This window comes from Carcharodon carcharias, chromosome 17 (assembly GCF_017639515.1).
Source record: "Carcharodon carcharias isolate sCarCar2 chromosome 17, sCarCar2.pri, whole genome shotgun sequence".
NCBI classification, from domain to species: domain Eukaryota; kingdom Metazoa; phylum Chordata; class Chondrichthyes; order Lamniformes; family Lamnidae; genus Carcharodon; species Carcharodon carcharias.
Genome location: NC_054483.1, coordinates 113516152 through 113538726, shown reverse-complemented (window position 1 = coordinate 113538726; position 22575 = coordinate 113516152). Strand labels below are relative to the sequence as shown.

The 22575-nt window shown below is 40.4% G+C and overlaps 1 protein-coding gene across 2 annotated transcripts in view; it reads right to left on the bottom strand.

Moving 5' to 3' along the window:
* The window catches only part of slf2 (SMC5-SMC6 complex localization factor 2), a 103837-nt gene that overhangs the window by 39787 nt on the left and 41475 nt on the right, over positions 1-22575 (bottom strand). Inside the window, exons 2-5 of one of the 2 annotated variants that reach the window (XM_041209784.1) lie at positions 12533-12646; positions 9265-9308; positions 4373-5070; positions 3607-3652 (exon numbers count right to left, since the gene is read on the bottom strand). In XM_041209784.1, the coding sequence (XP_041065718.1) occupies positions 3607-3652; positions 4373-4903 (577 nt within the window). In that variant the 5' untranslated portion in view covers positions 4904-5070; positions 9265-9308; positions 12533-12646. The remainder of the gene's footprint in view (positions 1-3606; positions 3653-4372; positions 5071-9264; positions 9309-12532; positions 12647-22575) is intronic. The other variant, XM_041209783.1, reaches the window with a different exon arrangement.

The following is a 22575-nucleotide window of genomic DNA, read 5'->3' as shown; positions in this document are numbered from 1 at the left end:
CCCTTTGCCTTGGAGGCTCTTGGCATTCTCAATTTTGGAATATTGGTGTCTAAAAGCTTAGGATCACTTTAAAAAAAAAGAACAGCTTGCCGCAACTGAAATTATAGAAAACAAGGTGCTACCACTGCCATTTATTTTCAAGATGAACAGCAATAACTTGTATTAATCTTGTGGCTAACATAGTAAAAGATCCCAAAATGCTTCACAGGAGTGCTAACAAAATGTGACACCAAGTCATTAGCATATATTAGGACAGGTGACCAGTATTTAGTGGAACAGGAAGGTTCCTGGTGAGGTTTTAAGGACTGTTTTACAGGACAGAGGTGGAGAAGGTTAGGGAGGGAATTCCAGATCTTAGGGCCTATTCAGCTAAAGGTACAGCCCGCCAATAGTGAGGTAGTTAAAATCAGGGATGCTGAGAGGAGTGCAGAGATTGCTGAGGGGGATAGCTCCGGAGGAGGTTACAAAGATAGGAAACAAAACAGTGCACTGTCCTCTATATACTGCACATCAAAAAATTCAGACTTATCAAAACAAATGAAGGGCAAAGGCTCAAAATACAGAACACCATTGAGTACAATTATGAGAATTGAAGAAAATCAGTCAGGGGTGCTATCTTCGGCCATCAAAAGCTTGAAGGCCATAGAAGTGAGGAGCTTTTCAGCTTTCAGATCCTGGAAAGAATGAGTAGGACACAGGTAAAGTGAGTGAGTTGAGCTTTATTGAGTGTTGATTAGCCAAGTAATTGTCAACAAATAAACAGCTACTCAGGTAGTTGTATTAATGGTGATGTATGAACTCCATTTAACAGAAGAGAAATAGGGCCAAATATGTTGATAAATGAGGACTACCAGCAAAAAATCAAAAGATAAGGGTAGTGGCTGTTGATTAGAATTGAGATAAGAAGCCATTTACAAGAACTTAAGGGCCAGATAAGTGTTAGATCATGAATTTTTAACTTCTAACTTTTCCTAAACTATAACTGCTGTATTGAAATAAACTAAAAGTACTGGTCTGATTTGAGGAGATAACTTAGGGTGTCCCAAATAGAGAATATTTTAAAAAAATAAATAAAAACAAAAAAACTGCGGATGCTGGAAATCCAAAACAAAAACAGAATTAGCTGGAAAAACTCAGCAGGTTTGGTATCATCGGCAGAGAAGAAAAGAGCTGACGTTTTGAGTCCTCATGACCCTTCAGCAGAACTGAATATTATAGTTCAGAAGCTAAATAATTAAAAGCAAATTTCACATTTTACGTACTACAGTTGTTAGCAGTGCTGACATTCTAGAGTGAAGCATGAAGCTTGCTCAAAAGCAAATATGTCATTTCGCTAAGATAAAAGCAAAAACTGCGGATGCTGGAAATCCAAAACTAAAACAAAAATACCTACTTATGACTCTTCAACAGAACTAAGGAAAAATAGAAAAGGGGTGAAATATAAGCTGGTTTGGGGGGGGGGGGGGGGGGGGGGGGGGGGGGGCGGTGGAGGAGGACAGGTAGAGCTGGATAGAAAGCCAGTGATACTTATGAGTCATATGGACTCGAAACCTTAACCGTGTTCCTCTTCGCAGATGCTGTCAGACCTGCTGAGTTTTTCCAGGTGCTTTTGTTTTTGTTGTGTCATTTCACTGACGTGTCAGATTTGAGCCAAGTCACATTGCTTGACTGGAAGCTATTAAACTCCACATTATTATAGAAACGTTTGAGCAAGAAAACATGTTAAAAAATTCATAATGAGTTATGAATTGTCACTTACAAATAACTTTCAATATTTAAAACCTTCAAATATTAATAAGTAACACACATGTGTCCTCTTGTAAATGTATGGGCAAGTCAGGATTGAACTCAGCTGTAAAGGTACTACAAGGTTCAATAGCAGGCTGGTGTCCAGACTTACATAATGAACGTCAATGTGGATATGCTGTCAGATGGAGTTAGAACCCGAACAGGAAAAATCCTGTACAGGATAATTGATATGTCATGCACTTGTTTTACTGTTCTATTCAACAGCTGAAGATTTTTTCCACTGATACAGGATGTGGCATAAATTCCACAAATAGTAATGACTTAACGGCCAGATTACGTTTTTAAATTTATACTGGCTGAGGGATAGATATTCTTCAGATAGTCAATATGAGGGGGAAGACAGGGCTTCAGTTTAATATCTCAGCCAAAAAGCAGCACCTCCAACAATTCAGCACTGTTTTGGTACTATACTGAAGTGTCAGTGGACATTATGTGAACGAGTATCTGGATGGTGAGTATGCTATCACAAAGCCACAGCTGACATTTTCAAACACAAAATCCCATAAAATCCTGAAATGTTAGCTCTGTTGTTCTCTACACAAATGCTGCCAAACCTGGTGGGTATTTTTCAGAATTTTACTTCTTACTTCAGATTTTCATAATTTTGCTCTCAAATTTTATTTAATTTGCATCTATTTGGAGTAAAAAAAAATCACTATATTGTGATGCATTTAAAAAATCCTAGTGACAATCATGACCGCTACTTCAGTAGCCAAAAATAACAAAGAAAAGAATTAAACACCGATGTTACTTTTTCTTGACAAGTTCCTTTCTGATACTCACATCAAAGTCTCTGTCTTCGCTTCTTAGTTTTCAAGCCCCTTTATAGTCTTGCTCTACTTTATCTCCAGCTATAACCCCCTATCAACTCTAAATTATTACTGATCCCCTCAATTCTACCAAACACCAATCTTTTAGCAATAACACTAGGGTTGCCAACTCTGGATCAACATATTCCTTCATCACATGAGGCCATAGCCCCCCATCCCCTTTCCTCCTGCCAAGCTTCCAACACTCATCACCTGACACATCCATCCTTGCACTGCCCAGTCTTCCCACACCGATTGGAAAGCAAACCCCCGATTGGGTGATTCTTAACCGTCAATCAACCTGCCTTTTTTCTTTACATCCCCATTGCTTTTACAGCATAGGAAAGTGCTCAAGGAAAATGAAAAAAGTATATTTTTTTTATCAAAAATAAATGGCCTTTTGATTTTTTTCCTGCCTCTGCATTGTCTTGGAGATTAATCTTCAATTCCTGGCATTTGTAGGGCAATCCTGGAGGGTTGGCAACGACACATGGCACCCTAGTTGTTAAAATGTTCCCAACTCACCATATTGCCACATCTTCCAAAAGACCCCTAAAAAAACTTTACTCTTCACTTGTGTTTTTGGCTTTTCTCCAGCTCCCTAGTCTATTTTAACCGGTGAACATTTTGGTCTAGCTGTAACACTGACCCACAAATTAGTATGCAGCAGCATTCAAACTGACCATGGCAGCACACGAGGTACAATGGTACTGTCCCAATCCATGACAAAATAACTTTGATAATCCATATGATACACAATCCAGCTTTGAAACTTAATGAGTTACGCTGTGCAACATTTTTAAGCTCGAGAACAAAGAAGCTGATCCCAATATAACTTTCCAGAGCAGTGGAATCTTTCATTTTTACGTGAATGTGGTGAAGCTTTTTTAATGGGTTGATGTCATGTAAACACAATTATGAAGATCACTAACACAATCACACCCACTGTAAAAGCAACTCTAAATTTGGCTATGATTGTTTCAGGTACCTGTTAATGATGTTGATGGTAGAGAATATGATCTTTTCAAGTTGGCCTGCAGGGAAGAAGAAATAGCAATTAATGCAAGATATTAAGTAAAACAGTATCAATGGCATGAACAAAGCAACACACTAAGTCTTCCTAGATAAAGAAGCTGAAGAAAACTTCATTGCTCATTACTTACGTCTGGTTCTAGTTTCAGTCATGTAACAGAAATGTGAATAAAAGTAATTTTATACATAGAGCACTGGTTCTGAAGTCACATACAACTGTTACACACAAAAAAAGACAAGCTCCCGTCAACAGTCCAAGGAGCTGTGCCAAACAGACCAGGAAGGTCGTGCATCAATCCTTGGTGAGCTGATCTCATCCAACATGGCAATAAGGATTCAAAGTTTTGGATATACCAACCAATTTAAGAAAAGCAGCAAGAAACCAAATACTCCAAGAGGGGAGAAAACTGGTTGAGGGGCCAAAAAGGAAGAATCACACCAACATCGTGTTACTAACACAGATCTCCAGGTTTTCAATTCAGTGCTAAGCCAAAAAGAGCCTCCTTTGAGATTTTCTATGAATCCTATGGAGCAAATGCAACAACTTTTAACTTGACCGCAGATTGCAATGAACTGAAGCCCACAATCACATGACTGTATTTAAGATGATCTTGCTTATAATCAGTCACAATCGATTCAATGGGTGGGAAACAACTCCTACGGGGGGAGGAAAAAAGTCATGCACACACAGGAAGAACAAGGGTCCTGGTTAGGTTACTTGCCTGATTTATAGTGCCTCCTGAAAAAGGATTGGCCGAAGAATGCTTTCCTTTTTGCAACCTGAGTTTCCGTAGCTCTCGCGCCCTTCTATAGGCCTGAAGCGTATTCTGAAAATCATTATTGAGTAATCCATGCTGCTGTTGGAGCCTTCTAGGAGATAAACGAGGTCGAATGTACCAAGGTGTACTCTCTGAACTGTTGCTACCATTAGAATACTTCAAAACATCGAGCGAAGCTGGTGGTGACATGATCTGTTGGTTCGGTAGAGAGCTACGCCTCAAGGCAGTTCTTCGATACTCGCCTGTATCGCATTTGAAACTTAAATCTTGTGTTGCAGAGGTTACTTCAGAGTTAGAAGACAGTTTAACACTTTTTCCTTGATCTTGTACTTTAGTACCATCAGAGGGGTACTGGCTTGAAGGTAAAAACAGTCTTCGCACTATCACTCGTGGAGAGCCAGGATGCTGAGTAACCTGGCATTTAACTACACCTCCCATGCTTTCTTTATTCTCCGACTTTAAGACACCCTTCATAAAAGCCTCTAGCACAGGGCTTCTCTGAGGTGACGAGGGCAAACACACGGTTCTTTTGGATTTAAGTGAAGGTTTCTTATGGCTGTGGAATGGTTCAGCATTCTGTAATACCGGGGTGCCATCCGTGCCCCCTCTGCGAGGTGAGCCCAAAATTAATCTATCCTTTCCTATGTGGAACAGAAAGGGAATAAGAGTTAGAAGAAAAGGGTGCCAACAGAAATACATCAAACTATTTTTAAGAAATTATACAATTACTCACAAACACAACATTTAAAGGAACATTTATACAGCACCTTTAAAGTAGCAAGACATCCCATGACAATTTACGGGATCATAATCAGACAAAGAGTAACATTGATCCAATGGAAGAGGTAGGCATTAGGACAAATGACTAAATGCTTGGTCAAAGCGGTAGAATTTATGCAGCATCTTAAAACAGGAAAGAGGCGGAGAGACCAAGAGGTTCAGGGAGGGAGTGACAGAGCTCAAGGCCTAGCAATGGTTTGGTGAAGGAACTGGGTGTTACACAAGGCTAGAGTTGGAGAAACGCATAACTCAGGCTTGCAAGGCTAGAGGAAGGATACAGAGGTAAAGGCAAAGCAATTCAAAAGTTTGAACATGAGGATAGAACCAATAGCCAAAGTTGGTCAGTAAGCACAAAATGAAGCCTGCTGGATGGATCACAGACTTGTTGAATCAGTGATGAACATCCACTCAGCACTAAGGCATCGCAAGGCCCTAAAGGAACCCAACGCCAGAGAGGAATTCCAAGCGCAGCTCACAACCAATCTGGAAAATCTTCATACTTACAGGGCAGTGAGATCAAGTAAAGTCGGCTACATCAGGATCCTGTGCCCAGACCATTAGGTTCAAGCATCGCCATCACCAGGACCGAGTTGATGAAAATGATATTGAAATATGTAACCTCCTAGAAAATGAGCAGCCTTTGTTGTCTAGCAGAATAACTCAAGGTTGCAAGTCAAGAAGGCAGCATTCCAACAGCTCAAGGCTGATGCCCAAAGACAAGTTCTCAGGGTAAAGTATAGGTCCAACAAGAGATCCAACAACATGCAGACCGTGACACAAAGCTTTCTTAAAGCTACCAGTGCCATCTACGGACCACCATCAAATAGACAAAACCCTTTCACTCATAAGATGGTGTTTTGCATCCATCAACACCGGAAAGAATGTTTTCAACAACTCCTCAATCCAGACAGACAGCTGATAATGTCCAAGCTATCCCCCTGTGCAACAAGTAATCAAACAGATGAAAAACAAAATTATATTTCAGTTGAGGTCTTCAAAGCTGGTGGGTGTTTGCTCACATCAAAACTCTGTGCACTCATCCTACAGATTCGGGAGAATCCTCCCCCCCCCCCCCCCCCCCCCCCCCCCCCCCCCCCCCCCAACCTACTTTAAGGTTCTGACAATTGCACAATTGCAAGAAGGGGGATAAAGTCACACTGTAGAACTATCGTGGTATTTCTCCCTTGTCCATAGCAGGGAAAATCTGGACATGCAGTCTCCTGAATCACCCATTTCCTGTGGACCACGGAAATCCTCCCAGGGACACACTGCAACAGCTTTAGGCCTTCCAGAGGACTCTCTGATGTGGTGTTTGTTGACAGACAAATCCAAGAAAAATGTCAAGAACACCACCAAGAACAACTCATCGCATTCATCGACCTGATCAAAACATTTGAGTCAGTAAATCGCAAGGCTCTAAGATTTGGATGTCAAGAAACTTCTTAACAACCCTGCAACTGCTTCATGATGATATGACTGAATTGTCAAGTGGGAGATCTGAAACAATCGCCTTCAAAATACAGACCAAATCAAGCAAAGCTTGATAGATAGATAGACCCCCCCCTACTAGTTACAGCCTACCCAACAGTGGCTATTCAGCTCACTAAAGATCAACTGCCCTCTAGTGTCAGTATTAAATACCATCTAGATGGAAAACTCTTTAACCTCAGTCGCCTCCGTCCCAAAACTAAGCTGACCACCATAGACAAACATGATCTATAGTTTACGGATGATTGCAGTGTCGATGCCCAGTCTGCACCAGATTTGCAAGCCACTCTTGATACCTTCAATTCCACATACAAGAAGCTTGACCTGTCCTTAAATGCTGCTAAAACAAAAGTCATGTCAACCCACACCTGGTCAGCCAAATATTTCACCTCCCATATATGTTGAAGGGGGACTCAAATATATTGAGCACTTCTCATATCTTGAAAGAGGTGGCCGTCAAAAGACCATCATTGACAAGGAGATCCAACACTGGATCAGCTGTGTCAGTTCAGCCTTCTACAAACTACACCAGCAAATGTTTGACAACAAAGATCTCCACAACTCAAAAGTCCTGGTGTACAGAGCAGGTGTTATCACTATACTGTTGTACTGCAATGAGACCTGGGCCATGCATCAGCGACACATAAGTGCTACAGAAATTCCACCAGTAATGCCTGAGCTGCATCCTCCAGGTTCAATGGGCAGATCACTGAACAAACACTAGTGTTCTACTTGAAGCCAGCTCTACAAGCATTCAGGAATAACTTTTGAAAAATCAACTTCAATGGACAGGATACTGTGTCGGATGGCTGAAAAGCATCTTCCCACCAGTGCCCAACATTCCAGGGAGGAGAAGGAAAATGCTTCAAACACACTTTGAAGCTCTCCTTGAAGCTCATCAGCTTTGACATTAAGGTCTGAGAGGGGCTTCTACCAATTATTGAAAATTACAACAACATGCCCATCAATCAACATCAGGCTTTGAGTCACAACGTCTTAATGATCAGGCAGAGCAACAGCAGAGAAGAAAAGAAAAGGAAGCAAATCCTGGACGCCGGGTCCCATTACCTCGTGGGACACCCTGCCCCATGTGCCAAAACTGTGGGTAAAGAATCGGCCTGTTCAGTCACATTAAGACCTACCAGAGAAACTCGCCACCCCGAGTGAAAGGCATTCTCAAATCAAGGGACATCCTAAGATGACAATGGGTCAATGGGACTTGACATGAGTTAGGGTATGGGCAGCAGAGTTTTAGATGAGCTGGTCTGTGGAAGGTGGATGATGGGAAGCCACAGCAGTAATACTTGCATAGGAACAACCTTGTCAAGGAAAAGAAGAAGCTCTTATATAAAAGAATATAGGCCTGTAAACATTTGTATTTTTTAATATAATCAAACCACGAGACATCCAGAAAGGAAGCGGTGGGTGACATTGTCGTGTTCATGAAAGTTTAGCGAGTATTCAAAGATCCAATGTGATACGAGTTCATTATAGCAAGGTCACCTGGCATATTGTAATCCTTCTTTATGACGAGTTCCAAAAGGGTAATCGATGCTCCTGGCTTTCAACGACTGTATTATGAATACAGGCTAAGGAGACCAGATCTGTTTTCATTGAAAAGTTAAGATCATGAAGTAACTTTTAATGCGAGCCCAGTGTGACATCACAGGCTGTTGAAGGGTCATAGGCATAATGCAATTCCTGATGTCACAAAGGGAGAGAAAAGGAAGGATAGGGATAGGAAAAAGAGAAGAGGAGAGAAGACAGGGGAGAGGTAAGAAAAGGGAAAGGGGAGAGAAGGCAGGAAAATTTTTGCCAAGCACCCAATTCTGAACTATTTTTTTTAATCCTGAAGGCACAGAATGCTGGTTTAGCAGCCTGTATCCGAAAAGAAGGGTTTAATGTTGCTGGTAGTAAGGAGGCCCACAAATGTACCAGATGTTTAGGCAAAAAGACCCTGGAAAAAGAGGGCATATTGGGAAAATAATTTTATATTCCTGGAAAACATCAAATTGCAGAACAAAAACCATGGTTTTAACTAGATTTGCTACATGTATATATTGCATATAGTCTAGTGCAGTGTTGCTCTGAATGGATGAATTAAGATAGCTCGAATGACTTACCCCACTCTTTACAACTTATAATTTTACTTACAAACATGGAGAGGGCATGGTGTGGCTGGGTGTCAGAAACATTCCTTTTTTTTAAAATAACCTGAATTCTATAGGGTCCAGGGATTTTACTACCATTACTGCCATTAACAGCGACAGCACTTTAAAAGCAATCACTGGATTGTAAATTACTTGGGGACATCTTAAGGCACAAAACTGCTTTCTTCTACAGTATAAAAATAATCCTTCCAACATTTTCTTCTGTGTAGCAGCCCCTCGCTCTCACTGCACACAATGACAACCTTAAAAAGTCCTATGCTAATCAGCTTATTGATTATTCAGGAGTTTTGGCATTTGAACCATTAATTTTTTTTTAAATTCTCAAACATTATTCAAAGGCACAGCTAAATCAATTAAACATCAAGTTGCCTTAAAAACTAATTCATGTATACTAACCTGTATTGGGATCTGGTTTGAAAAACTGAGTAATGACTTGGTCACTGAAAAACAAGAGTATGCAATAATTAGAAAGCCGTTCATAAGTGGCAGACGTTACATCATAAAGCCCAGTATTTGAGGTCACAATTAGTCAACTGGTATTGTCACTTTGACATCAGCAAAATCCAACGGAGCTTATAAAATCATCCTCCTTGTCCAATTGGATAGTAAAAAATACATGGCAGTACACCAGAGAGCATCTCTTAATTCAAATACATTAGGATCAAGTTCCAGTAAAAAACCTAGCAGTATCAAAGGCAAAGTGACCCCAAGGCAATATATAAGCCTAATGACAATAAGCGTGTTGCCCTCTTTGTTAAGAGCAAAAAGAGAGAAATACAAAAAACTTAATTAGTGATAGGACAATAATGTTAAAATTCCCAACTGACTTTTTTTTATAAGAATTGTGTCATTTTTGGCACAGGAGGCCATTCCATCTATTAAGTCCATGCCAGCTCTTTGCAGAGCAATCCAGTCAGTCCCGCTCCCCACTTGATCCCTGTGCTCCGCAGGTTTATTTACTTCAAATGCCTATCCAATTTTCTGTTGAAATCATTGACTGTGCACAACGGTGAAGGAAGTGGAAACCATGAGTTCCAGGTAATCAGAACTTGCTGCGTAAAAAGTCCTCTTCACATTCCCTTGCATTTCTTACCCACAATGTACAGATTTTCCTGGTCTACCTTATCTAAACCTGTCAATCTTGTACATGTCTATCAAACTTCCCACAATTTCCTTAGCCCCAAGAGGAACAACCCCAGCTTTTACAACACAACCTAGTAACTAAAATCTCCCACCCCTGGAACCATTCTAGTAAATCTCTTCTGCACCCTCTCATGGACTCTCACATCTTTCCCAAGTGTGGTGACCAGAACCGGACACAATACTTGAGTTGGGGCCTAACCAGGACTTGATACAGGTCAGCATAATTTCCCGGCTTTTGTACTCAATCCCTCTATTTATGAGGCCTAAGATGCCATACGCTTTGCTAACCATTCTCAATATGCACTGCTACTTTCAGAGCTCCATGCATATGCACCCTCAGTTCCCCCTGTTCCTACATACTGATCACAACTGTGCCAGTGTAGATTGCCTCCCTATCCCTTCTGCCAAAATGCATCACCTTACACTTCTTATTAAATTCCATCTACCACTTGCCTGCCTATTCTGCTAACCTATGTCACATTGCAGGTGATTGTATCATTCTCACTGTTTGCAACTCCAAGTTGTGTATTCCAAGATCCAAGTAATTTTTAAGTAGCAAAAGCAATGGTCCTAGCACCAATACTTGAGGAACACCACTGTCTACCATCCTACAGTCTGAAAAAAATAACCATTTACTCCAACTCACTGTTTTCTGTCCTTATGACAATTCTTAATACGATTGGATTCTGACACTCCTCTTTTCCACGAGCCTCAATTTTGTTAACCAGCCTTTTGTGGTACTTTGTCAAACACTATCTTAAAATCCATACAGACAACATCCACCGGTGTTTTGTTACTTCATCAAAAGTAAAAGGAGGGCTCAAAACTGATAAGGAGGAAGCGTTGGATAAACTGTCGGTACTTAAAAGTTGACAAGGCACCAGATGAGATGCATCCAAGGATATTGAAGGAAGCGAGAACAGAAATTGCAGGGGCACTGGCCATAATTTTTTAGTCTTCCCCAGACTCAGGGGAGGTGACAGAGGACTGGAGAATTGCAAACAATACACACTTGTTCAAAAAAGGTTGTAAGGCTAAGCCCAGCAATTACAGACCAGTCAGTTTAACTTCAGTGGTGGGGAAGTTTCTTGAAATAATTATTCAGGATAGAATTAGTAGTCACATGGAAAAATATGGGTGGATAAGGAAGAGCCAGCAAGGATTTCTAAAGGGGAAATGGTGTTTAAATAACTTGGAGTTTCTCTGAAGAGGTAACAGAAAGGGTTGATGAGGGTAATGTGGTTGATGTGTTGTACATGGACGTTCAAAAGGCATTTGATGCAGTGTCACACAACAGACTTGAGAGATAAAGTTATATAGCTCATGGAATAAAAGGGATAGTAGCGACATGGATACAAATTGGTTGAGTAATAGGAAACAGAGGGTAATAGTCAATGGGTGTTTTTCAGGCTGGAGGAAAGTTTGTAGTGGAGTTCCCTGGGGTCAGTATTGGGAACCTTACTTTTCCTGATATATATTAATGGTCTAGATCTTGGTATGCAGGGAACAATTTCAAAGTTTGCAGATGATACGAAACATAGAAGCATTGTAAACTGTGAGGAAAACAGTACAGAACTTCAAAAGGATATAAACAAGTTGGTGGAGTGGGCAGATGAAGCTCATTGTGGAGAAATGAGAAGTGATACATTTTGATAGGAAGAACATGGAGAGAAAATATAAAATAAGGGGTACAATTCTTAAGGCAGTGCAGGAGCAAAGGAACCTGGGTGCATACGTGCATAGATCATTGAAGGTGGCAGGACAGGTGGACAGATCAGTTAATAAAGCAGACAGTACCTTGGACTTTTTTTAATACGGGGTAGAGTACAAGAGCAGAGAGATTATGCTGAGTTTAGAGAAGACACTAGTTAGACTTCAGCTGGTGTAGTGTGTACAGTTCTGGGCGCCACACTATTGGAAGGATGTGATCGCACTGGAGAGAGTGCAGAAGAGGTTTACAAGAATGGTTCCAGAAATGAGAAACTTCTGATATGAAGATAGATTGGAGAGGTTGGTAATGTTCTCCCTGGAGGGGAGAAGGCTAAGAGGAGATTTGGTAGAGGTTTTCAAAATCATGACAGAGCTAGATAGAGTATATAGGGAGAAACTGTTCCCGCTCATAAAAGGATCAAGAACGAGAGGGCACAGATTTAAAGTCATTTCCAAAAGAAGCAAACGTGATGCGAGAAAAAACTTTTTCACAATGAGTGGTTCAAGTCTGGAATGCACTGCCTGGAAGTGTGGTAGAAGAAGGTTCAATCAAAGCATTCAAGAGGGCATTATATGATTATTTGAATAGAAACAATGTAGAAGGGCACAGAGAAAAGGCAGGAGAATGGCACTACATCATAGTGCTCATTTGGAGAGCTGGTGCAGACATGATGCACTGAATGGCCTCTTTCTGCATCTTAACATTGTGATTTGTCAAGCACAATTTGCCTTTTCCAAATGCATGCTGCCTATCCTTAATTAACGCCAGGTAGCTGTTAATGTTTTTCCCTGATTGCTTTTAAAACCTTACCTGTTAGTGATGTTAAACTAACTTGCCTGTTGTTGCTAGGACTGTCCTTACAACCTTTCTTGAATAAGGGTCTTACAGTTGTCACTCTCCAATCCTCTGGCAGCTCCCCCGTATCTAGGAACAATTGGAAGATTATGGCAAGCCCTTTTGCCAACCCCACCCCACTTCCTTCAGCAACCTGAGGTGCAAGCCGTCCAGACCAGGTGACTTTGATTTTGTTTTCTTTGAAGGAACAGAGAGGAGGAGGCGGCCATACGATTTGGGCAGTTGATATACTGATGTATCTTGTGAACATAAACTGCAGCACAAATTTAGTAAATTGCAGTACTCTAGCATTAAAACCCTCCCTCATGAAACCTTTCCAAATCATTTCTTCAATATCTGGTCGCACAAGAGATCTTTCTGCAAATATCTCAAACAAGCTCAAAGTTTGTTTTTGTTTAGGGTAAAGCTCAACAAAAGCAAACTCTTTCCTCTTGCCCCTCTAATTATGACAGCATAATGTCTTTGATCCTACCGCTAGCATGGGAAACTTGTGATATCACACAGGGTTCACATTTGAAAAATGCCTCAAACTATATTGGGTTTGTTAGATAAGTGAGCATCAAATCTCATATCACATAAGATATGGTACAAAATTTCAATATATATTTACCAACAAGTGTTATGTAATTTGCCTTTTTCCTAGCACATGCAGAAGATAACAAACATTTCAAGCTTAAGATTTGAAAATTGCCTAAATTAGCTCACTTTGAACAGTCTCGGGTAACCCAGTGGAAATCCTATCAAGGCAAAATGTAATCTTAGGCACCTCAGTTTATCACTTAAGCAAATCTTAAAGGACATGGGACTCACTGAGTTGCTCTTGCAGAGAGCTAGCTGAGATGTGACAGGCCAAATGGCCTCCTCCTGTCCGGTAACTATTCTATGATTCTATGTCTGTTAGTAGCCAACCAAAGTGATTAATACGGCCACATGGACCGTTCCTTTGGCACCATTCAACTAGACATATCTGACAGAACTGGAGTTGTCAACTTGCATTTGTCTGGGCAAGGACAGGACTTTAATTAAACATTATACTTCTGTTTGCTAGTGCTTCAATCATAGTAACTCAAACACTTTTCCTAATAATATCAGGACAGTTCAAGATTCAAAGAATGTCCCATTAGTCCAACAAAAAGCAAAATACTGAAAAGGCTGGAAATCTAGAAACAAAAAGAAGAAATTAGAAATGTACAGCATCTGTGGTGTCAATCGTATTTTCAGGTTTAAAAACTTTGCATTAAAGATCGGTCTGTTGTTTTGGTACAAGTTTTAATTAAAATCATCTGCTATTGTGCTACACTAAACACCATTCTGATCAAAATGATTACTTCCTGTTGGAAAATCTCTTCTTGCCAGGATGCCAGAAGCAACCAAGATATCTAAGTTTTTCTAGAAACTCAAAATGGAGTGGTCTTTTATTTCTAAAATGAATCATATTCACACATGAAATGTTTAATATCATGCCCTTGAAAGTCTTTGATATATTCTCCTGTAAAGCCTTTTACCTCAATCAAGAAAAAAATTCACTCACTACGGTGCAGTTACAGTTGTAAAAAATATTGGATGCACAATACTTTCTAGAAATGAAAGCAACTCCCAAATGACTGAACAGAGACAAGCCAGTAAAATGACGATACAGATCAACTACAGCACTATGGAGGCGTAGTAGACGAGAAATGTCTCCAGTGTGCGAGGATTTGATTACAAGTTATAACATGAAAATGGGCCCCTCAGCCCAGTCGATCCAATCTGCATTCACCTGCCACTCAAGCACAGTGAGTCCCTTACATCCTCATCTCCTTTTCTTTTATCTACAAATCTAATCTTGGATGTTGACAGAGAGGCTGTCTGAACTACTAATCCTGGAAGTTTCTGGCCCCTTTTGGGTCCAAACTTGGATTTCATCTTGCATAACATCTTATTCATGCCTCACCTACTAGAAACAATCTACTTCTATATACTTACCCTACCCTCAATTTTAAACATAATCAACTCTTCATAATATATTTGAATGAAAAATCAGATAATCTGTTCTAGTAATGCTGGGGGGGGGCGGGGGGTGGTGGTGTAAGTGTTGGCCAGAACACTGGGAGAATTGTTCTTCAAAACTGTGCCATAAGGTCTTTCAGAGGAACCCAACAGCATCAAGGGCCTTGGTTTAATGCGATGGCACTCCCCACATTGTGGCATTCCCTCAGCACCACACCAGAGTGTCAACTTTAATTTTCTGAGCTCAAGTCTACATAGTGAGATTTGAACTTTCAACTTTCTGATTTAGGCAAGAATGCGCCAACTAAGTCACAGCTGTCAACAACTATCAGCTTTAGGATCACATTTTAATGTCAAAACTACAAAGCATCCATTGAAGGTGCACCATCTCCACTGTCATTTAACTGCTGCTGTCACACAAAAAAATGATTGGTCATGCTCTATATATGGAATAATTTTTAAAAAACTATGATTTATTTTCACTTCTGTAGCAGCTTTTCCCAGCCAAACCTCAATTTCCAGAGATTGATTTTATGGTTTAAAGGCAAAATGAATTGTGGTATACTGATACCAATTTCTTGTGCTTAAATTGTGCCACAAAGTGAGAACAGCTTTACATTTTTAGAAAGAAGATTTGAGGCAAGCGAGTTCTCTTCTGACTTTTACACCAAAGTTTTGGCAGCAAGCGATTACAAGATGAAATACAGTTTACTCCTATTGATTTACTAATAATTCAAGTTAAGCAACAGCATAAAAAAGCCAGGAGCAGTTTTTTGCTTGGAAAAAAATTGAACTGAATCCTAAATAAGTGATGGAATTAAAATGAAGCATAATGTTCAGCTAAGATCACATCCTTGACGCAACCCAGTATTAAACTTGAAAGGCTCTGAAAACTTTCAGTATAGACCTAGCTACTTTTGTAAGCACTTGTGCCATAATGTTGTAGGGAAACCTACTGTAACAGGAACCGCAGGCATTCTATTCAAGTCAAAAGTTCCACTTCAAATTAACATAGGCAACATATAGCAACGCATTGCACTCTTGTTGTTTGGTAGTAGCATCAATTCTGTTCAATGGTGGATCTAATTTCTGGAAACCCACCCGCTCGTGGCATTTTATGCTTCAGGTTCCTTGCCTTTGCAGATGTACAGAAGAATGCCTCAGCATCACTGGTGAGGAATAGATTCATCAGTCCACACTTGTGTAAATGTCAGCAGCAGGCAATACTCTCTTCATTAGCAAATGTTAGGAATTGCGGGGAATGCAACATAAGTTGAAGCTTTTCCCAATGCTTCAATTTGGCTGCAGCCTCTTTAATGTAAGTCAGGGGGGAGGTGGGTGCTGGCCAGATATCAGCATGTCAACGCTTGTATTCTGGTTCTACTGATGAACTCCGAAAGTGGAATGCATTTTTGGATTCGGTCAGCTCATGCTGACATTTGTCCATGGTCATAAGATAATTATGTTACTTCCCTTACCCAGAACAGCAACCGATGCGCATGGCAGAGCAACAATGGATCAATCAAAAGAAAACTGACCCCATTATTACGAACACTTCCTAGTGTGGCAGTTGGTAACATCACCATTGACAGACACATTGAGTATGGTTATACGGACCATTATCATCTTGAAACTCAACTTCAGCATAGCTCTCTATTCCCTACTTCCTCACCTCTGCCAGCTTCCCCTCAAATGCATCTATACTATTCATTTCAACCATTCCCTGTGGTAGTGAGTTCCACATCTTCACCCAAAGAGTGAGAAAATGTCTTCTGAATTCCCTATTGGATTTCATGGCATCTGTACCATATTGATTTTGAGAAGTTCTTAGGAGGTAGACGAGCACCGTCAGAAAGCAAAACACCTTGCCTCAACTTAGGAAGCCAAGGCAACAGAAACAGGTAATTGAAAGACACAAGATCTACCCAACATGACTTTCAGAACTGACAGCAATAGCAAAGAGACAGGATGCCATAAAAAAATGATACTTAACTTTCAAATAGTCATCAATGGAGACCCGGAGACTGACGGTATTGAACAACTAGACCAATGCGTCCCTATTCTGTTTTTATTGAAAAAGTCAATGGCACCATTCTAGATCATATTAAAGTATGTTTATCTCTTTTCCATAGTCGATGAGTCTGTTTCAGGTGTCTCAGCTCCCTGAGCTGTGAAACTTAAGTTGTGTTTTGCCTCCAGTTAGCACTCACCCAGATTGAGCGCCTCATCATTTGGAGCACCAAGACTCGTCTACCTCCTAGGATGTTGTCTCCAGTGCTGCAGAGCCCATCACTGAAGTTCCCCAGTCAGTTTGTCTTCTATGTCAGAGGAAATAAACATGACACTTCATAAAACTGCAAACAGGTGCTTCCCTCTGATATGTGGCTGATAGTCAACAAGTTACTGCAACTATCAAGAATAGATAAAAAAAAATTAAATATTACAGATGCCAGAAGTCAAAGTAAAAATGAAAAGCTAGAAATGTTCAAATCAGGCAGCACTGGTAGAAAAACAGCCATTGCCTTTTCAGGTCTCTGACCCATCCTCAGGCTGGAAAGTATCTTAGATGGAAAACATCGAGAAAATATTCCACCTTGTCAGGTATAACTTCTTCCCCATCCTCCTTCTGTTATTCACACAGGCTGTGCCTCATGTGTACTGTATTTTTCTCTTAGGAGAAGAAAGGGCAGATAAAGCGTGCCACTTCTACCCTTTAAAAATCTCATTCTCCAGTCCAAGTATCTCACATGACATTGTATGTCCACTATTTTTTGACTCTCTCATTTTCCTTCCCTTGCTCGGTTCTTTTTCCGGTTGTTATACATGTGTAATATAGTCCAGGTCAGAGAAAGAATTCAAAACACAAAATACTGGCCTGCTTTGCTCATTGATGCTGGCTGACCTGCTGCGTTATTTCAGCTCTTCTGTTTCGATCTTCACAAATAGATTGATTGGTCAGGAAGAAAGGTCTTTGTAAACATGGGGAAGGAAAGATACACTTGAATGTCCCAACAGCAGTCAAAGAGCATCAAGTGCAATATCCTTAAGTGGTCAATCGCACAAAAATTTGCAAGCTAACTCATTGCATAACTATTTGAGAAAACCAAGCTTTCACAAAAAAAAAGTCGCAGAAATTCTTCAAATTCAATCCATGTTCTTTGCTCCCTTGCAATGCAGTTGAAACACATTAGCATTCTAATATATTGGTACCACTATTGCATTTTTGGAGATGGTAGACGGAGGCTGATAATGTATATTCATATTATCACTACTTGCAACCAGAGCTTCAATATTTCACCTTATACAACTGTGCTCTCAAGCCACAATCTAAGTTTGAAATTATAACGTGAACTGTGCCACAGTGTGTTTTACACAATTCATGTGAACACATGAAAATATACCTTGACGTAAAACAAGTTTCTAATAAATGTCACCACCCTACTACAAATTTTATGTCATTTATCTGCAATAAAGAAACATGAACAGGAAACAAAGTATCTCCTTAATACTTAAACATCTTCGTCTTGCAGTCACTTCTTGCCACAATGTTTTTTTCTGGGTCGCTGTAACAAATGTAATCGAATATCAATAGCAAAACAGTAGTGACACAAAGCCGTACAGCTCCAACAATAAAATTCGGCAACAGTGGAATTATACTTAAGAACTGAGAGAGCAAAACCAATAGTAAGAGAAAGATGTAACACTTCACCAGCTCCCGCTGACAAACCACTGAATTGCATTAAGTCTTAGGATACAATAATCCAATTATTCTTCATACAAGATAAAGATAAAAACTGACCAGTATCCATGGAACTGTACTCCAGGATAGAAACAACACAAAAGTGTAGAGGATGAAAAAAAGTGACTGTCATTTTAAGTTTTTCCTTGTTTTAAAATGTCACCCACGATACTGCAGTCAGCCTGCCAGGCTAACACTCTAAACGTAGATTACAACACTAGCCTACTCCTCCCCTGTAATTTGATTATTTCATAAACAACCAATTGAACACTGACAAGCACGACAAAGCTAATGATTGCATCAGTCTTCTTTCTTATTGCTGGTGTCAATGTAGAGCAACGGCTATAATTTTACATTCAGGCAGTTAAGCCAAATAACTGTGTCGGGAGTAGCCAAGTGTGGCACTGTGGTATCTCCTTCATGTTTGTGTTGCATCAGGCACACAGTCAAGGGACGTGAAACCATCTGGGGTCACAGCACACCAGAGGGAAAAGGTGGGAGGGAAACTGCTTCTTTAGGATTGCTTTTTCTAGATAAGTGTCATATAACTGGGTCTCCAACTAGCATTCAAATACACAATTATTAAATACAATGATAAATATCACAATTCCCAGAGGAAAGTGATGTTAAAAAACAATCGGAAATATACAACAAAGTTGACCTGCCATCAGGTTGTTCAAATATTGCAGGACATTCAGTTCAATGGATGGAAAGCAAGGTCGTTTGCCGTGGAGCGATAACTAAAAGCTCCAAATCCGATCTAAAGTGGAATCCTTATGATGAAGCTTATATCCAAAGTGACTCAATGAACTCGATTAACTCATTACATCAGATGCCAAAGGCGATGAAGTTGACACTTTTTAAAAAGTTGAGTATGATTAAAAGTATTCTTGTAGAATTCATTCATCCAAAAGTGCCATATTGATTTAATTTGAATTACCAGTGTTATCTTTTCTTCACATTTCAAAATGGTGATAATCTATACCAACAGTTCACATTTTATACTTGGCATACAAGTCAAATCCCGCTTTTGGGAGGATTTTTTTTGAGGCTTCAAAGGTTGACTCACGTGTCATGATTTACGGTGATTGAACATTTACTTAAATACATCTGCCAAGCTCAGTACTTGAAATCACCAAGGGTGATTCAGAAGCAGAGACCAGAAGGCTTTCAGGACTCAATCAAACGCCTGTATTAAGACAGTAGAGGAGAACAGTTCACTTCAGTGCACAAACAGAAATATCCATTGCAGGATATTGGTAGAGTGTTGAACGAATACTTCACATCCATCTTCACTCAAGAGAATGAGGATGATGGTATGGAATTCGGGGAGAGAGACTGCAAGGTTCTTCAGCAAATTGATATGGGGAGCGACAAGGTATTGGCAGGCTCAAAAGTGGATAAATCTCCAAGTCCGGATGATTTGTGTCCCAGACTGCTGAGGGAGGCAAGGGAGGAGATCGCAGGGGCTCTGACCCAAATTTTTAATTCCTCTCTGGCCACAGGGAAAGTGCCAGAGGACTGGAGAACAGCTAATGTGGTTCCGTTATTTAAGAGTTGTAGAGATAAGCCAGGGAACTACAGACCAATGAGTCTCACCTCAGTGGTAGGGAAACCATTGGAGGAAATTCTGAAGGAGAAATTCTATCTCCACTTGGAGAGGCAAGGTTTGATCAGGGATAGTCAGCATGGCTTTGTCAGAGGGAGATCATGCCGAACAAATTTGATTGAATTTTTTGAGGGGACCAGGTGTGTAGATGAGGGTATTGCAGTTGATGTAGTTTATATGGATTTCAGCAAAGCCTTTGACAAGGTAACACATGGGAGACTTGGGCTACAGGAAGATATAGACAGGATGGTCAAATGGGCAGATAGGTGGCAGATGGAATTTAACCCTGAAAAGTGTGAGGTGATACACTCTGGAAGGAGTAGTTTGACAAGGAAGTATTCAATGAACGGCATGACACTAGGAAGTTCTGAGGAACAAAGGGGCCTTGGTATATGTGTCCATAGATCTCTGAAGGTGGAGGGGCATATTAGCGGGGTGGTGAAAAAAGCATATGAGACACTTGCCTTTATCAACCGAGGCATAGATTGCATAAGTAGGGAGGTCATGTTGGAGTTGTATAGAACCTTGGTGAGGCCACAGCTGGAGTACTGTGTGCAGTTCTGGTTGCCACATTAAAGGAAGGATGTGATTGCACTGGAGGGGGTGCAGAGGAGATTCACCAGGATGTTGCCTGGGTTGAAACATTTAAGTTATGAAGCGAGGTTGGATAGCTCTGGGTTGCTTTCACTGGAGCAGAGAAGACTGAGGGGTGACCTGATCGAGATGTACAAGATTGAGGGGCATGGACAAGGTGGATAGGGAGCAGCTGTTCCCCTTAGTTGAAGGGTCAGTCATGAGGGGACACAAGTTCAAGGTGAGGGGCAGGAGGTTTAGGGGGGATGTGAGGAAAAACTTTTTTACCCAGAGGGTGGTGACGGTCTGGAATGCGCTGCCTGGGAGGGTGGTGGAGACGGGTTGCCTCACATCCTTTAAAAGTACCCGGATGAGCACTTGGCACATCATAACATTCAAGGCTATGGGCCAAGTGCTGGTAAATGGGATTAAGCAGGTAGGTCAGGTGATTTTCACGTGTTGGTGCAGACTCGATGGGCCGAAGGGCCTCTTCTGCACTGTGAGATTCTGCATACCTGCCATGCTCAAACAAAGCAAGAACAAGGTCAGATACATAAAACAAATTTATCTAGTTGTTTGCTGCCCTCTCAACACTCAGCCTATTGCACACTCTTAATAATGATACCCATTAACTATTCAGTATTAGCTAAAATCTAACCAGCGTTCTTCAAGGTTGCACGTTAACCTATGCTCATCCAAATAAGTTTGCCAGTGCCAGAAGCTGCTTAAAGTTGACAGAGATGCAGATGATGACAGATTAACATATTCACCTGTCATTGAGACTTGGTTGCTGGCTGATGAGATGCTATTCCCACAGAAGTCAGATTATCAGAAACATTTATTTTTCCATTAGAAACTTTCTGAAGTAATTAAAACCTACCTTCTAAATTCAGAGATTGAAAATGTAAGTTAACCTCACTTTCTCACCTCTGAACTGTCACACTTCAAAGCAAAATTAAAGATGACAAGACATCTGGTTCATGCCCACATCAAATCACAAGTAAACTTGGACATTTGTACGCTTATTGTTTTTCACTAGTATTTAGCCAGAATTTGTTTGCATGGATTTAAAGTGTTATTCCTAAGCTTGCACCGGATGAACATTTTGATTTGCTTTAAAATGCAGGGGATCTGGGACCTGCTTGGACAGGGCAAGCAACTGTACAACTTCTTGATCAATCAGATTGAAGAAATGTTAATGAACAGTGCAGAGTCTGAACCAGGAAGTGTCAGTTGAAATAATTCAACTTCAAATGTGGTATAGAAAGCAAAATAAAGAGGGGGGAAAGGAAAAAAAGGATTGAGAGAGACACACAAAGAAAAAGTGAAAAAAATTAAAATCTCCACAATAATTAAACTCTGAAGGAATAATACTCCACATTGTAAAGTTCATTTTCAGTGCCAGAGAAGCTGTTTGGTAGTAATTAAGATTCATCATATTAAAAATTTACTTAAACTGGAACAAGCTTCAAAGTTTTCTGGTGAGTTTCGCATATCTATCACGTGAGTACATGAACTTCACTCCATTCCAAGCCAAGTCTCTAGGAAATATATAAATATAGTGCAACTTCTGGAGGAATGGGGCAACTGGGATTTCCACATTTAGCTGGGCATGTGCTGCCCCAGAAGTGATGGTCTAATTTATGATTCTGTAAGGAGTGCTGTTAGCTTCACCACTATTTCTACAGCAAAATCTGGCCCATTATTGATTTTTGATGCTGCCCAACAAACATTACAGCAATTGGGTCAATGTCCCCTTCTTTCCTTTTCCTAAAGGCAAAAATCCTGGCAAAGTACAGTTCCATGGCTAACAGTGCTTTGACATCAGCACTCATTTGCCAAAACTTTTCTTAAAGCACCTCTAACATAGTAAAACTTCCGTAGGCACTTTGCAGCGTCAGTTGTTTCCTGATGCTCCTAAGTGACAAGATATATTAGAACAAACAACCAAAAGCTCAGTTAAAGATATTGGCTTTAAGGGATGTCTTAAAAGGAGAGAAAGATAAAGACAGAAGTTTAAGTTACGTGTGCCTTTTCTGTTGAGTACAAGCCTTCTAGCTGCCATATTTGGATATATGTACACTTTCC